We start from the raw sequence: 17632 nt of genomic DNA, 5'->3' as shown, positions 1-17632 counted from the left end.
AAGTGTGGTGAGAAATATTTATTCTTTTCAAAAAGTGCTTATTTAATATATTGAGTAATGTTACAGTCTTTATTCTACCTAAATCTGGTCTGCCTAAGTCATTTAAATTACTGTAACTACTTTTTACTCTTTTAGCTCTAAACCTGTTGTGTTGATATTTTTTTTAATACTGCAGAAAAATATACTGACTTGAACTCTTGGTGGGGATTATAAAATGGTACAACGGCTATGGAAGTAGAGAGGTTCCTCAAAGAATTAGAAATAGAACTGCTATATGGTCCAGCAATTCCATTTCTGGGGATATATCCAAAGAAGTTGGAAGGAACTGAAAAGATATTTGCACACCCTTGTTCATAGCAACATTATTCACAGTAGCCAAGGTGAAGCAATCCAAGTATTCATGGACAAATGGATGGATAAACAAAATGTGATTTATATGTACAATGGAGTATTACCCAGCCTTAAAAAAGAAGAAAATTGGGGCACCTGGGTGGCTCAGTCAGTTAAGCATCCGACTTTGGCTCAGGTCATGATCTTGCAATTCGTGGGTTTGAGCCCCGTGTTGGGCTCTGTGCTGACAGCTCAGAGCCTGGAGCATGCTTCGGATCCCGTGTCTCCCCTCTCTCTGCTCCTTTCCCACTTGCACTGTGTGTGTGTATCTCTCTCAAAAATAAATAAACATTAAAAAGAAGAAGAAGAAAATCCTATCACATGCTACACCATGGATAAAACCTTGAAGACATTGTGCTAGAGGAAATAAGACAGTCACAAAAAAGAGATAAATACTGTGTAATTCCACTTACATGAAGTACTTAGAGTTGAAAATTCATGGTGGTTGCTGGAGACTGAGAGGGGAGGGGAAAGTGGGGAGTTGCTATTTAATGGGTATAGAGTGTCAGTTTTGTAAGATGAAAAAATTCTAAATATTTCACAATAATGTGAATAAACAACACTATTGATATGTGCACTTAAAAATGGTTAAGATGGTAAATTTTAGGTTATTTTTATTTTACCACAATAAAAAATTGCACTAATTCCCAGAAATCCTACTCCTAAGTATGTCCTCAAGAGAAATAAAATTATGTATCCATTCAAAGATCTGTACTAGAATATTTATAGCAACATTATTCAGAAGAGCTAAAAATGGAAAACAACCCAAATTATCAAGTGGTGAGTAGAAAAATAAATTGTGGCATAGTCATACTGAATAGAATACTATTCAGTAATAGAAAGGAAAAACAAAAACCTGATGAATCTCAAAAACATTGTGCTAAATGAGAGAAATCAGACACAAAAGAGTAAGAACTGTATATTTCATTTATATGAAATTCTCATAAAGGCAAGTAAATCTGTAGTGACAGAAAACAGATTAGTGGTTTCTAGGGCTGGGAGACAGGGAAGGAGAAGGATTGCCACAGGTATATGTCATCTTTTATGGGTGGATAAAAATGTTCTGTATTATGCTTGTGGTAATGGCTACATGACTGTATACATTTGTCAAAACTCATCAAATGGTACGTTTAAATTTGTGAATGTTAATGTATGTAAATCATTACAATAAAATTTGAAACACAGTGCATCTAAACTGAAATCTTCCAATCAATCCTGTACTTCCTCTAAAATAACTAGTAATTTTGTGGCTGCATTTTGGTGCCATGCAAGGGAGTCAGATTACGTAGACAGTACTCTGTAGCTCTGTGGCTATGGGAAGGGGAGAGACAGGAAGACATCTGTACCACGACCATGGCATGGGCTCTCTGATCCTAATTTCTCTGCATTTCAGTGTTCCCATCTGTAACATGAACGAATTAAGCTAAACCAAGCCTAGTATTTTGTGATCCTTCAGTTTATTTAGCCCCTAATTTAACAGAACTTATTCAGTATGTACCCTATTTAAAGACCACTAACTGTGAAATAACTGTTCTGAAAGCCTTCTAAGTACAATATTAATAACTATGACTGTCAGAGGTAAGTGTGATTTATAATTCAGATAGCATTGTGCTCCATGCCGTTGCCTAAAAATAGTTTGAAGAACCGGTGGGGAACAGGTTTCCTACTTGGAATTCCATTTCTTCTCACCTTCTCTGTTCCATCTCATATTCCTACAGGTTCTGCCTCAGGCTCCATTCCTTCAACTGCATTATCTTTCTCTGACTACGTCTCCCGTCCAGAAGATGGCGCCAGCATCCTCCACTTTGACAAGGATGAGGCTGAGAAAAGCTGCCGGGTCTTGATCATCGATGACTCCCTCTATGAAGAGGAGGAATCCTTCAGAGTTTCACTGAGCCTGCCAGTGGGAGGGCGACTGGGAGCCCAGTTCCCCACGACAAAGGTGGTTATCCTGGCTGATCCTAATGATGGTAAGTCCATTTCCTGCTTTCAACTCTTTTTTTTTCCCTAGGTAACCTGCATGATTCTTTTTTTTTTTTTCAACTTTAGCTAATTAACATATAGTGCAGTATTGGGTTCGAGAGTAGAATTCAGTGGTTCATCATGTCACATACCCAATGCTCATCACAATAGTGCCCTTTTTAATACCCATCACCCAGCTAGCCCATCTTCCACCCACCCCTCTCTGTCAACCCTGTTTGTTCTCTATCATTGAGTCTCTTGTGGTTTGTTTCCCTCTCTTCTCTCCACCCCCTTTCCCATATGTTCATTTGTTTTGTCTCTTAAGTTCCACATGAGTGAAATATTTTGTGTTCTTTCTCTGACTGACTTATTTCACTTAGCATAAATAGATCTATGTCATTGCAAATGGCAAGATTTCATTCTTTTTGATGGCTTAGTAATATTCCATTGTGCATGTGTATGTGTGTGTGTGTGTGTGTGTGTGTGTGTACCACATCTTCTTTATCCATTCATCAGTTGATGAACATTTGGGCTCTCTCCATAGTTTGGCTATTGTTGATAGTGCTGCTATGAACATTGGGATGTATGTACCCCTTCAAATCTGTACTTTTGTATCCTTTGGATGAATACCCAAAGATGCAATTGCTGGATCATAGAGTATTTATATTTTTAGTTTTTTGAGGAACCTCCATACTGTTCTCCAGAGTGGCTGCTCCAGTTTGCATTCCCACCAACAATAGCAAGAGGGTTCCCCTTTCTTCTCATCCTTGCCCATACCTGTTTTTTCTTGTGGTGTTAATTTTAGCCATTCTGACAGATGTGAGGTGATAGCTCATCATAGTTTTGATTTGTATTTCCCTGATGATGAGTGATGTTGAGTGTCTTTACATGTGTCTGTTAGCCATCTAGATGTCTTCTTTGGAAAATGTCTATTCATGTTTTCTGCCTATTTCTTAATTGGATGTTTGTTTTTCAGGTATTGAGTTTGATAAGTTCTTTACAGATTTTGGATACTAATCTTTTATCAGCTATGTTGTTTGCAAATATCTTCTCCCATCTTGTAGGCTCCCTTTTATTTTTATTAACTCTTGGCAATAACTGCCTTATTATTACATTGTCCTTCAACAGTTGAGAGATAAATCTATTTGATGTTCCTTTCTCCAAAGACTGTGAGAGGCTTGTCAAATACATAGATATCACCAACCCCAAGAACAAAAAAATAATTCAGGAAGATAAAATATTTGTGTATGAATTTATTAAAAAAAAACAGCCTAAGGATGTGACCCAAGACTTAGAAAGAAGCCAAGAAGAGGACCAAAGTTAAGTATCTGATTCTCCAACCTGGACTGCCCACAGTGACCCTCATCTTAGCAGCATAAGGGGGCTTGCTCATAACAATAAGTACATGATTCTTCAAATGGTACAAGGGTACCATGGAGCTCCCATGTCTAGGCATCCAGACTTTTCTTCCTACCCTATGTGACAAAAAATTTGGCTCTAGTTCCAGGGTATCCCAGCTGAAATTTGGCCAGAGAAGAAGGGGTCTCCTCACTCCTCAACACCAACCCCATGCCCCAGATGTGATACAAAGTATCAAGCCCAATATTATTTTCCTAGGTTTCAATTGCCCTTTCTACAAGAGGCACTTTCAAGAGAAAATGTTGATAAAGCCAGGAGCAGGATCAGACTATCTGATTACCAGTCTCAGACTGCTTCATCTCTCAAACATGCTTCTGTCAGGATTTGAGCGGCTGTGAGTTGCTGTGTTCAGATCTAGGCAAGATTAGATGGCATTCTGAGGCTGGGCATTACCACCTCTCCAGGTGACGTTGGTCAGGTCAAGCTATCTGGAGCTCAGTTTCCCAATCCATAAAGTAAGGAGGTTTAAATGTGTTATCTCTAGGGACCCTTCCAACTCTAGAATTTGATGTTTCTTTTTTTTTCCCAAAGTATGTATGTATGTATGTATGTATGTATTGAGAAAGAGAGTATGAGTGCATATGAACAGGGGAGGGGCAGAGAGAGAGGGGGAAAGAAAATCTCAAGCAGGCTCCATGCTATCAACACAGAGTCCGATGCAGGGCTTAATATCATGAACCCGTGAGAGCATGACCTGAGCCAAAATCAAGAGTTGGATGCTTAACCAACTGAGCCACCCAGGCGCCCCTAGAATTTGACGGTTCTTGAAGTCCTTCTTAAGGCTTTAGTTAATCATTACTCATACCTATAAAATGAAATACCCTATAGAATATTTGAGTATTTTTTAACTGTTGTCATGAACTTAAAAATTTGTGTTAAAATATTGCTCCTAAAAAATCAGGTAAAATGGCTAATCACTGAATTTGAATGGCCTTCTGATTCAGGCTACCCATTTTGTTTTCTGTTTCTCCAAGGCTTCCTCCAGATAAATAAATTCCTATTGTTTGACTCATGCTATTTTTTCTACTTGGGTTCTAGGAGATCCCCCAAAATAATATCTGTACACTATATAGTTTTTCATGCTGTAACATTTTCTAAGCATATAATGAGTTACACTTTGATAAGGAAGTACATTGCAATTTTACCCACACATTTAGGAAGAAATTTTTCTTAAAAATCATCCTGAAAAACTAAAGCAAAAGTAAAGAATAAGATTGTCCAACCTTCAATGATTCTCTTTTTTTTTCCCAGTGAGAAGTATATTTCTTACAACCTCTTTCCCTAACACTTTTTAAGAGTTTATCAAAACACCAGAGTGTCTTGCAAAACTACAAATACCAGAGATGAGCATAAATGATCCAACAGACATCAGAGCTAAGCAAGAAATTTCACAGAGCTCAGAATGGACTATGACTTTGTTGGTGTGCTCAAAAGTGAGTTTACTCTTGGACCCAACTTATGGAAGAGCTTGGACCGAGCTTCTTAACCCAAATCTCAGTGTTTGTGTGTACAGTAAGAAATGAATAACTGTCAAAGGGGTGGACATTCAAGTCTATTGGTCAATATGGTAGGCTGAATAATGGCCCTCAAATAAGTCCATGTCCTAATCCCTCAAAGAGAAATACTTTCTCTTTGAGTCCTGACATATCCCCACTTACTTTTTACTTTAAAACCTTAGTAGTTTCAAAATGTTTTTTTTTAATTTTTGAGAGAGCACAAGTGGAGGGGGAGCAGATAGAGGGGGTGACAGAAGATCTAAAGTGGTCTCTGTGCTGACAACAGTGAGTCCGATGTGGGGCTTGAACTCACAACTCATGAAATGCTAGATCATGACCTGAGCTGAAGTCAGACACTCAACTGACTGAGCCATCCAGGTACCCCTAAAAACCTTAGTAGTTTTAAATCTTACCATGTTTAGAATGGAGAAATGGTGTCACTCTCCAATGCTAAATATAAAAAGAAAGGGAAAAAAATAGAACAAAAAGGAAGAAAATTAACACAAAATCCAGTATATGATACAGTTGTTAACTTACAGTATTGTTTGTAATGATTTTAGTAGATTCTTAAGTAATTAAGTCATTCAAGAAACATTTATAGTGACCTACTGTGCACTTAGCACAGGACCACAAAGTCAAATAAGGTCTTTCTCTTGCCTTCCTGTCACATCTGACTTGATCTCTACTTAGACTTCTCAAAATTATGACATCTTTTGAATGGGGAAACAGTCATGTACAGAAATAATGGAAGATTTTTAGTTCGGTATAAACAATCTTAATCACTACATACTTTTCTGAGCAAGTCACTGTTAGTAATGGTTGAATCCAGGAAACTTGCATTCAGATCCTTTAACATTTATTGATGACGGAGCACTTTGCTAAGCTTAGAAAACCCCAGTACCCACTCATTAAAGGAGACTACATGGGCAACGACCTTATAAGCAGGAAATTGTTTGATGTGCATCTTAGCAATGCCATCAAGCCACAGAACCACCTCTATCTAGCCTGGGCAAAGACTGTCAGGAGTCCTGGACTCTCAAGGTCCATGGTCAGAATACTCTTCCTTTTAACATGCTGGAATGGACAGCCCATTCTTTCTTCTGGCTGCTTTCTCTTTTCTAGGTCCCACACAGAGTAAACTTCATAAAGCAATTTTGCTACAGATGTGACCATACTAATCTAGCCCCACTCTGCTGAGGCTGCACAGTCACGTTCCCTGTAGCCCCAGGTGGACTGTACTGAGTAAGTGCCCTAAAACATCCCAATTCCACAGTCAGAATTAATGATATTTCAGCAAAGGTATTCTGTAAAATTCTAAGGTGTGACTTCCTCCCCTTTCAGGTCCCGGCGGTGGCGCTCAGGTAACAACTGCCCCTGAATGACTGCTATGGGTGCTTCTTCCACTTTAGTCACTAGACTTAAAGGTATTCAGAGATTTTGCCATTCATGATGCTACTGGTTCCTTTGAATGGTACCATTTTACCTTCTCCTTGAGAAATAGCCACGTGTGCCTACCACGTGATTATAATCTTTTGGAATACCGATGTTAAATGACAATTCCTCTAATTCAGTTTTTAAGCACTAAACTTTTATCAAACTCTAATGTGTAGTCTATCTCAGGCAGTAATATAGTTGTCGTTTCAGTCAGGAATAACAAGTGTCTTACAAAATTGATGGTTTGGGAAAATATTGAGCAAAGTGCACACTCATTTTCCAGGGTTAGGATTTTGTGTGTAATTTGCCATAGTCTGGGCACTTGTTAAGAACCAATAATGCTTTCTTTGTTCAGACATGTCGAGTCCATCATCTTGTAGCAGAAGTAGGTTTTCATTTAGGCCAACTATCCAGCAGTCTAAAGATGTGGCCAAGCCAGTTGAAGGAAAACTTTTTTTTTTCTAATTAGAATTGGAATGCAATGGGTTTTTTTGTTTGGTTGGTTTGGGTTGTTTTAGATAATTTTTTTAATTGACGTATAGTTGGCACATAATGTTACATTAGTTTCAAGGGTAAAACATAGTGATGGTCAAGTCTCTATGTTATGATGTGCCCACCACAAGTGTAGCCACCATCTGTTACCACACAACGCTATTACAATACCAATGACTGTATTCCCTGTGCTGTACCTTTTAAGGGATGAAATGTTGTTATTCTATTTAGCTAGATTCTGAGAAGTGTTTTGCTTCCTTAAACAGAGATCAAATATCCCCTTGTCAGATGGGTCACCTACAGGAATACCTTTGTAAAGGCAACTACCATGGAGTAACGCTAAGAAATCATTCAGGAGCAGAGGCAACTGAACCATCCAAGATCCTGGCCCTGCACTGCCACAGAATCCCTTATAAAAAACAGCAACTGATGAGGGCAGATACCACAGAGTATGGCCAATAAGTATTAGCTAAATGAATGCGTGATAGGCTTCAGACCCTAACTTCCACTGGCCCTGTACCAGGGGCAGGAGGAAACTGAGGACACTTTTTTTTTTTAATGTTTATCTATTTTGAGGGAGAGAGAGACAGAGTGTGAGTGGGGGAGGGTCAGATAGAGAGGGAGACAGAATCCGAAGCAAGTTCTAGGCTCCAAGCTGTCAGCACAGAGCCGGATGTGGGGCTTGAACCCACGAACTGTGAGATCATGACCTGAGCGGAAGTCAGACGCTTAACTGACTGAGCCACCCAGGAGCCCCCTGAGGACACTTTTAATTAGCAAATTGTGTCTGTTTTATATTTAAACACTTATAGCAGGTTTCTGTTTTCTACTGAGGAGGTTTCTTTCAGTTTTTATGATGTGATTTGAAAACTTGTAATCTGCTACAAAGAAAGAATTGATGTCCAGTTTCATAGAGGGCTGTTAGTTTTGTCCTGAGGCAATAAGATTTGTATAACATGCATAAAATTTGCCTATAAAGATTGCCACATAGATTAGTATCTTTATCATTGAATGGGTATTGAACAGAATGATGACAGATTTAAGAAAACATTGTAAAGAAAAATTGTGTAAAGAAATTGCATATAAACAAGGTGTCATTTTGGTGAAATCAGCACATCCAACTTTTTTTTTATGTGGTTAATACTGTTGCAAGACCAAGATAAAGTTCAACACATAAATGGTTTTAAAACCTGAAAGACCTTTTTCTGTGCTGTAAAACTAGGAAACCATTCAGAAGAAAGAGTATCACTGTGCTGTATAGAGTTGTTCATATTACAATACAATTGCCACAGGCTTCATAAATAGAAAAAATTATTTCAGTTCTTTTTTTTAAGTTTTTTTATTTATTTTGAGAGAGAAAGAGAGAGAGTGAGAGAGAGAATCCCAAGCAGACTCCCCACCATCAGCACAGAGCCCAATGTGGAGCTTGAACCCACAAGCCATGAGGTCATGATCTGAGTTGAAATCAAGAGTCAAATGCTCAACCAACTGAGCCACCCAAACACCCCACTGTTTTTGTTCTTAAACTTGGGTGCCATAGTTCACTTTTTGCAGCTTAAAGTCTCATAAGATGTATTTTTTTGTTTTGCACTGATTGCCACTGTTGTCTTGCACATATCTTTCTGGAAATGCTTACTACATTTGACGTTGTGACCACTCATTTTTCTCAAAACTCTCTGCTCTTGATACTCCTGGTTCCCCCTTTCTTGCCACCAATCCGTTTTTTCATTCATCTGTCTGTCTGTCCTTCCTTTTTCTTTCTTTCTTTTTTTTTTTTTTTTTGTTTCTCTTTTGCACTTTTTCCCCTCTGCCAGTTTCCCTAAAGGTTGATTCCACCACTACAATTCTCTTTATTCATCCATATTGGATGATTATATCATCTGTACAGGATGGACTCCAACTTGTGTGCCTAACACCCTCAAATCTTATCTCGAGCCCTGATTCTTGAACTCTAGATTCACACATTAAACCTTTCTAGACCTGTCTACTTGGATATCCCATCAGACGTCATCATCTTGCCCTCTCTTACTCCTGGTCTAGACTATTTCCCCCCCTATATTCCCAACTAAGTTATTGACAATTCCACTCCCACACCCCCAGGGCATCCTAGAAGCTGCCTACATCCAACCACTGGGTGCTGCTCAGGACACTTACCCCATTCATCTCCCCCTTCAACCTTAATACTAGTATGTACTTCAAACCATGCTCATGTGTCACCTGGTAATTGCAGTAGCTTCCTACTTGGTAACGTTAACTCTTCCTTCAATCTGTAGCTCACACTGAAGTTAGACAGATGTACAGAAAACAACAGCAAAAACCAACCACCTTTCCACTGCTTAAAATCGGTTCCCACGTTCTATAGAGTCTAAAAAGTAAAGACTCATTTACTTCAAATTGATCCAAGTCCCTGCAGTATCTGGCTTCTACCTTCCTCTCTAATGCATTCCCAATATCCCTTTACTCTCATCTCATATATCACTAGGAAACAAAGGCTTGTATTTCTCCCCAGACACTAGGCTTCTTCAGGCTTATGTGCCTTTTTCTGTATTAGCCACTCTGTTTGGAACATTCCTCCCAGCTTTCCCATTGGTCCATTCTCCTTCATCCTCAGATCCATCACAGCTTTATTCCTCCCAGGACTCCTCCTTTGAGCCTTGAGGTTGTGCCTTCTCTTGTCCAAGCACGCAGGGGTCAGCTGATTGAAACTGGTGTGGCTGCCCTCTTATACCAAAAATACCTTGAGGGCAAAATATACCTACTCCTCTATATCCCCATTAGCTACCACAGTGCTTAGAGCACAGAGGGGATGTTCAGTAGGTGTTTAACTGAACAAAACAAAATTGAATTTGACTTCGTGAGGCCTGATATTAAAGAACTCATATTGACTCATAGGCATCACCTCTTTCTTTCCTAAGAATTCAGAAATCATTTTAAATAAACTGTTCGAGAATTTTTCTAGAGATTAAGCTTACCAGTTTGCTTCTGGATTTTATTTTCTCTGCTGAGGCAACTGAAAAGACATTTTCCGACCTTCCATCTTTTGACATCTATCCTGTTCTGAGGGGTTTCTCAATGTTTACCAATAGTACTTCTGTCACTTCCTCTGAAAGTCCTTTCTGGATCTTGTCATGAAATTTCCCTGAATCTGGACATTGAATTCCACTGAATTACATGCCAGTCATATCTCTTGTAAGCGCTTCACTTCCCAATTTGTCATACTCCTTTTCCCTATTTCTGTTTAAAGGACATTCTCTTTGAAAGGAGATCAAAACACATCTATGGCTGTGGAATCAATTTAACGTAAGTGTGCTGGGGTCACAACCATCATTTTCTTTGAAAGGAGATAAAAACGCATCTATGGCTGTGGAATCAATTTAACGTTAAGTGTGATGGGGTCATGCTCTCATAATTGCCTACCCTTAAGGATTACTGCCATCACCTCAGTTCTTTAGACAGACCTAGGACAAAGATAACTAGAGACACTGCTGGGCAACACAGAGGCAGTCTTTTCTCCATTTCAACAAATCTCCTGATGCACCATACACAGAGCATCTCAGGAGGGTTTCATTATTTTTCTTCCAAGTGGCACTATCCTCCTCTTACATCTTACATCTGACTATATTCCTAGAGGCTTGGCACATTTTTTTTTCTGCATAGCAACATATATGACCCAAGTATGTTTTCTCTTTCTTACCTCTTGCCCTTCCCTATACATAATACAGAATAAGTTCTGTGCTAAAATATCAGATCACTTTGTCCCAACCTAAAAAAAAAACAAAAACAAAAAACAAAAAACAAAAACCCTTTGTAGTAAGTTCAAAATGTAACAGAAGTGAGTTAAAATGATTTTTTTGACAAATTCTTCAGTACTTGTAATACACCAGCCTCCGTGTCACTGAGGGTATGCTTGGACTATAGTCCCTGACCCTGAGAAGTGTGTAAGGTTGTCATAAAAACACAGAATAGCGTGTTAGCTTGGTAGCTTTAACATTTTAACTTTTTACAGAGGTCATAAATCAAGAGAAGGAGTTCTTTTTTTAATGTTTTTAACATTTATTTCTTTTTGAGAGACAGAGAGAGAGCGCAAGCAGGGGAGGGGCGTAGAGAGAAACACCGAATCTGAAGCAGGCTCCAGGCTCTGAGCTGTCAGTACAGAGCCTGATGCAGGGCTCAAATTCACGAACTGTGAGATCATGACCTGAGCCAAAGTTGGATGCTTAACTGATTGAGCCACCCAGACATCTTAAGAAAAAGAGTTCTAAGGAGACCGTTTGGGAAGTAATGTGTGTCCTGTACAATATGGAGGACACAGTGAATTGACGTTTGGCTCTACCTGGAAAATCACAACGTAGGAGTCAAGCTGGTTGGGTGCTCTGATGGATGAGCAAAAAAGAGGGGCTGCTTCAGGATTAGACAGTATTCCTAGAGTTTATCAAGGCAACAGTTGCAGAAAGGTTGCCATGGACCAAATGTGAGCCAGGCACACAGGGGAGAGAGCCAGAATGAACTCGTCTTAGGTCTTGTCTGCAGGCGCCATCTAGAGGGGTGAAAGAGCCTAAGCAGAAGCACTGCCAATGCTAATGGACTGAGAAATGATTAAGTGACCCACAAGAATAGAGATGCATCATCCTCATCAAGGGAACAGCAAATGAGAAATACACAACTACGGGAGTGAGGGCTCTCTAGAGAACACACAAAAGTGCCTGTGAGAAAGAGAATCAGTTTTCCTCCATCGTCTAAGACCAGAGCATGTGATCACCATGATGATAGCCACTAAGAAAGAACTTCCCTGCTCCTTTTGCCTTTCCTCCCTCTGTCCTGTCCCAAGCTTGGAAGTATCTGAAATATTCATCGGCAGCAATGGGGAGATGGCTTGAAAGGTCTAGGCAAGAAGAAAAGACAGAATGCCCCCCCCCCTCTTCTGTGAGCGCAATCCTCCCATCTACGGTGAGCCCATAGCAAGAGTGCCCCACCCCTCAGGCACAGAGCTACTCAGAATGTTAGGGAGCATGGGGTAAAGAATGCCGAATTTCTTGAGTAAGTTATATATGGGTTCCCAGAGCAGGTAACTCTTAATCACATTCTTAAAGAATGAGTAGAAATGTGTGAAATCGGATATTTGGGAAGAGAGTTCCAGCTCAGGAAAAATCACCAGCAACAGTGAAGGCCCAGAAACACACAGTGTGTTGGGTATGCAGTGAGCTGTTTAGTGCAACAGGGCACAGGGCCAGTTGTGGTGCCCAGTGATTCCAGAAAAATGGACTCCAGTCAGATAAGGAGAGGTCTTGTATGCCATGTTAAAACTTTGAGTAAAACTTTCCTCAGCATTAAGAAATCTACTAAAATACATCCTGAGTAAATAATGCTTATTAAGCTTGATTTCCACCTTCCAAAATTTTAAATTTAATCCAGATATGCTCCCGTGTTGCATTATGCTTGCAAAGATGTCACCTCTATAATGTTAACTTTCCATTTACTCTCTCGGGGGTCATTCCTCCATGGTGAAGCTGCTTCTTGGTGTTTACATTTTTTTCTTGCCTCCAGATTTCACAGTCTACACAAACATTCATTTTAAAACCTTTCCATGACAGCTAGTATAGCTGTCTGGTATAACAGCTAGCTAAACCTGTGTAAGCTTTAAATAGTCAGCTAAGTTCATGGGTTACTTTTTAAAACACCGAGAACAAGATATAAATAGGTATACCCATAAAAGTCCTAACTTTCTCATTGTCAAACTTTTCCTCCCTTCAGGAGGAATATAGGCTACCCTTCTACCTGCCCCCTAAAGTCTGATTTCCACTTTGGCTTCCTCAACCTACTCTATCTAGGGACCCCCTTCTCTGCCTCCAGTGGAGCATTTCTGGCATCTCAGCTCATGGGATCCTGCCACCCCCTAGGATTTCTGTCAACAAGTGTTATGAAAAAAGGAACAGCAGCAGTCCTCAAATTCAGAACCCTGGCTAGACTGTCCCTCAATATAAAGAGCACTTTCTCCTGAGAAAAAGCCTTGTAAATTCCCCACCATCCTTTCCCAAACACTAACTGACTTGCTTGAGTTACAGCTAGTTGGCCAATTTTCCCCAACAGAGAAATTTCTTTGTATGACAGAAATCTCTTGAAACAGAAAAGTGAGTAGAATTCTAGCTGATCTTATCTCACTGCACCTCCTGGAGTCAAATTTGTGGCATGTGATTCTGACATGGGTGTGTGTGTGTGTGTGTGTGTGTGTGTATGTTGTTTTTTCCTTCTCCAGTCTGTGGGATCTGTCAAGTCTGATGATTGTGACAAACATCCAGGGTCACAGGGCTAATGAGATAGTTGGCCTGGTGGGCTGAAGTATTCTTAATTTGTCCCTTGGTGCCTCCCTAGAGCCTACCCTGCACTTTGGGAATGCTGAGTATCATGTCGATGAAAGTGCTGGCTCCTTAGAGATCTGTGTCTGGAGGACAGGCCCTGACCTTTCACAAGCATCATCTGTCACTGTGCACTCCAGGAAGACAGAGCCAGCATCAGCAGAAGGTGAGAGGACCATTTTTTAAAAAAATGTGTCATGGGGTACCTGGGTAGTTCATTTGGTTGAGCATCTGACTCTTGATTTCGGTGCAGGTCATATCTCATGGTTCATGAGTTCTAGCCTCGCATCAGGCTCTGTGCTATCAGCTTGGGATTCTCTGTCTCCCTCTCTCTCTGTCCCCTCCCTCTCATGCTCTCTCTCTCTTTCAAAAATAAACATTTTTTTAAATAAAAAATATATCATTATCAAGATATATGTATAGGGTGGAGACTAGTCTGTTAAGTGTAGTATGCCTGGTCTTTGTTAATGGACCCTGATTTTAAGTTTCTCCTACCTGAGCACATAGATGGTCTGTGTATGTAATGACTTTTGCTGTTTATAAAATAGACTTTATGATCCATTCATTACCCATTGGATTGTCATGGACCCAAATTAATTTTCTGAAGTTCAGAATATTTGTAGATACTATAAGCTGTTCATAACAGTGTTTCAGACCAAAATACCTCTTTAATGGCTGAATCAGGCCTGTCTCCTGGGGAAACCCAGGTACTGTTAGACCCTAGAAGGACAGGAGGTTTACACTCTGACTCAGGCATTTTCCTTGGCTTAAGCATCGTGTCTTCATGGCCCACTCACCTTTGCCCCTCTTGATATGGACAATTAAGGCCTGGCTGACAGTGGAGCTAGACAGTTCTGGATACTACCTGCTCTGGCAAGCCTGTCAGCTGCTTTACCAAAAAATAAAACAAACAAACAAAAACCCAAAACACAGAATAATTCAACAGGAAAAGAAAGGGGAATTTCCATCTACAATGATATCCACATTTTCTCATTTGTCATCTGGGACCTTTTAGTCTCCTGGGTCATGGACAATCAGTTAGTTCAGGATATCCAAGGCACATGAGAATATTTTAAGATAAAAGCACAAATCTTGCAAATAAAACCCAGCAATATTAAAGTCTACACTAACTAATGAGGCATCAAGAGAATAAAATCTATATTGACCTCTATTGTAAACCCAGTTTCAGCATGTACCCATAAACAGGAATATAAAGAAGGAAAATAAAGACAGATTTAGAGCACGGTGCTTGCTCTTGGAAGAATTCACATGTTATAACTCTCCAGTGATTATATCATAGCACATGGTACATGAAACCAGTAATGATCCTTACAAGGTTTTTTAGTGGGTTTTTGGTTTTTTCTTCTTGCTTTTTTTTCTTTTCTCTTCTTTCTTTTTCTTAATTTACAGAGGTCATTTTTCACTCTCTATGTGTTTGTGGAAACAAAAATAAATAGACTAATTGGCTTATTGGGCTATTTTGCTTATGGTTGGGAAAATAAAATTAGAATTCATTTAGATAAATCCCTTTGCATACAAGTAATGACCCTTCTGCTAGCTCTCAGGTGGGGATGGACTAATAGAAATAATGCATCTGTGGAGCACCTGGGTGGCTAAGTCAGTTGAATGCCCAACTTCGCCTCCGGTCATGATCTCACAGTTCATGGGTTTGAGCCCCACGTCGGGCTCTGTGCTGACAGCTCAGAGCCAGGAGCCTGCTTCGGATTCTGTGTCTCCCTTTCTCTCTGCTCCTCCCCTGCTTGTGCTCTATCTCTGTCTCTCAAAAATAAGTAAATGTTAAAAAAAAATTTTTTTTAAGTAATGCTTCTGCTCAGCTTGGTTAATTAACAATAATAATTATGCATACATAGTTATACTATATCATTATAACTTGTTACATAAATAATAATTATAATTTCTTTGTACTAGATGCCTACTATTTGCCAGACTCCATGCTAGAATCTTTGCTGTATTATCTCTAATCTTCACAACAACCTTGTAAAATAGCAATAATTACCCCATTTTGCAATTAAAGAAACTGAGACTCAGAGAGTTTCAGTAGTTGGTACAAGTAAGCAATAGACTCAAGACCTGAACCAAAGTGTAAAAGATCCAAAAGTCTCTTTTCCTTGCTCTCCTGCCCTGGTATTTTTCAGCATAATCTTGCTTTGTCTTTCTTAAATGTAATTATTTAATGGCTTTTTAAAAAAATATCTTTGCAACAATCTCAAACTCACAGAAAAGTGACAAGTACAGGAAAAGCAGGGTTTTTTTTCCTGAACCATCGAGAGTAGGTTGTCAATAAATTTGGAACCATCTCTCTGAAAACTTAGAATGCCATTCCTACAAAGATATTTTCCTCTATGACCACAATGCAAGCATAAAATCAGGAAATTAACTTGATAAAATTACTGCAATTTAATCTAAACACCTCATTCAAGATCCACCAGGTCTGATGTTTCCTTATAATTAGATTCAGGCTCTGCATCTTTGGCAGGAAAGTTGCAGAGATGACACTGTGTTGTCACTGGAGCCAATCAAATGGCACACCATTTCCATTTATCCTATTAATGGTGGTATTAACTTTGATCACTTGGTTAAGTGGTATCTTCCAGTTCTCCCCACTGTGAAGTTATTTTTCTTCCTTTGCAATTAATAATTATTTTATGGAGAGATACCTTGAGACAATATAAATATTCTGTTCCTCGATTTATTAATATATTTATATTACCTAGGGTCTTCTATTGTATTCTACTGGTTATAATTTACCGCTGTCTTTACATTTGATGACTTTTTTAAATAAGTAGCAAAGAAATTATATGATTAGGTGAACTAACTTACAAAATAATTAATAACGCAGAAAGTGGCACCAACTCCATGACTTAGTAAAATTGAGCAGAATGTGATAAGATTAACCAAATATCTAGCAAAGGTGAATGAGTGAAACCTAATGAAAATTAAATTCCTGATAGTTATCTTAACAATAAAAATTAAAAAGATAAATTCTTCACTACAAATTGAAGTTGCCTTCAGAGAACCTTCAGTCTATCAGTGGGATTTTTGTGGAAGTACTTAAAAAGTAATGTGCCTGGTCTCAACATGGAGAACACTGATGAGGATGGCCCATGTTCATGGATGAGAGACTATCATGGCATTCAGTAGAATATGGAAACTTTCTCTTTCTGGGGGTTGAGCCCACAAAATATGATTCTGAAGTTGCTGTGTATATAGGAGAATGTGATTATTCCCTGAAGAAAATTTTTCTTTGAAGGAAAACTTGTGAAAGTGAATCCTACAGTCTCACTCTTGACCTTTCCTTTCCCACTAGCCGGAATAGATTATGTTGGCGTCAGCCGAATTCTGGGCTTTGCACCAGGAGTGCATATGCAGATATTCCAAGTGACAATCCTTGATGACCTGGGACAACCTATCTTGGAGGGTCCAGAGAGGTTTGAATTAGTTCTCCAGATGCCAGTGGGTGCAGTGCTTGGAGAACCAAATAAAACCACCATTTTCATCAATGACACCATCACTGACTGTAAGCAGAGTACTTGTAGTTCCTTTGATTGAAAGACTTTAAGGACTTAACAGCCAAAATATGTCTCCTAACAACAGAATGAAACTGTACTGTATTAACAGCTTAGCAACTCTGGAATATCAATGATATTGTACTGTTATTGATGTTATATGTATGCTGGTGATATACACAAATATAGCTTATGTGACTGTATGGGTATAGAGATATGCACATATACAGAGAGAGGACTGAGCCCACAAAAGATTAGACTGTGTTCTTGTTTTCCTTTTCCTATTTTCTTTTACTTTGCTTCTAAAGCTTGTGAAAAACATTGTCATCAATTAAATCAAGAGTTAAGAACAAAAGGGTCGGCTTCTCTTTGCCAATTGATGCTCAACGTGAAGCACCTTTCACCCACATACATACTGTCACCCTCTTTCAGTTTTTCAGGTTATTGTGATAAGAGTGCCCTAACTGAAATTTGCCCATACGCTGAAATCTCCTTTTTGCGAATTGCTCAATTTTCCTCCACAAGTCCTTTTATCAGAGCCACTTAGGTAGGAAAATCC

At 39.2% G+C, this 17632-nt stretch overlaps 1 protein-coding gene across 1 annotated transcript in view; it reads left to right on the top strand.

The window, feature by feature from the left end:
• FREM3 (FRAS1 related extracellular matrix 3) overlaps nt 1-17378 on the top strand; it is a 91193-nt gene extending 73815 nt beyond the window's left edge. The window contains exons 6-8 of the mRNA XM_049632216.1: nt 2109-2360; nt 13563-13712; nt 16875-17378. Coding sequence (XP_049488173.1) covers nt 2109-2360; nt 13563-13712; nt 16875-17116 — 644 coding nt within the window. The 3' untranslated portion in view covers nt 17117-17378. The remainder of the gene's footprint in view (nt 1-2108; nt 2361-13562; nt 13713-16874) is intronic.
• Nucleotides 17379-17632: the final 254 nt, after the last annotated feature.

This window comes from Panthera uncia, chromosome B1, assembly GCF_023721935.1.
Source record: "Panthera uncia isolate 11264 chromosome B1, Puncia_PCG_1.0, whole genome shotgun sequence".
NCBI classification, from domain to species: domain Eukaryota; kingdom Metazoa; phylum Chordata; class Mammalia; order Carnivora; family Felidae; genus Panthera; species Panthera uncia.
The sequence above is the reverse complement of the archived record's forward strand: the minus strand, read 5'-3'. Positions and strand labels throughout refer to the sequence as shown.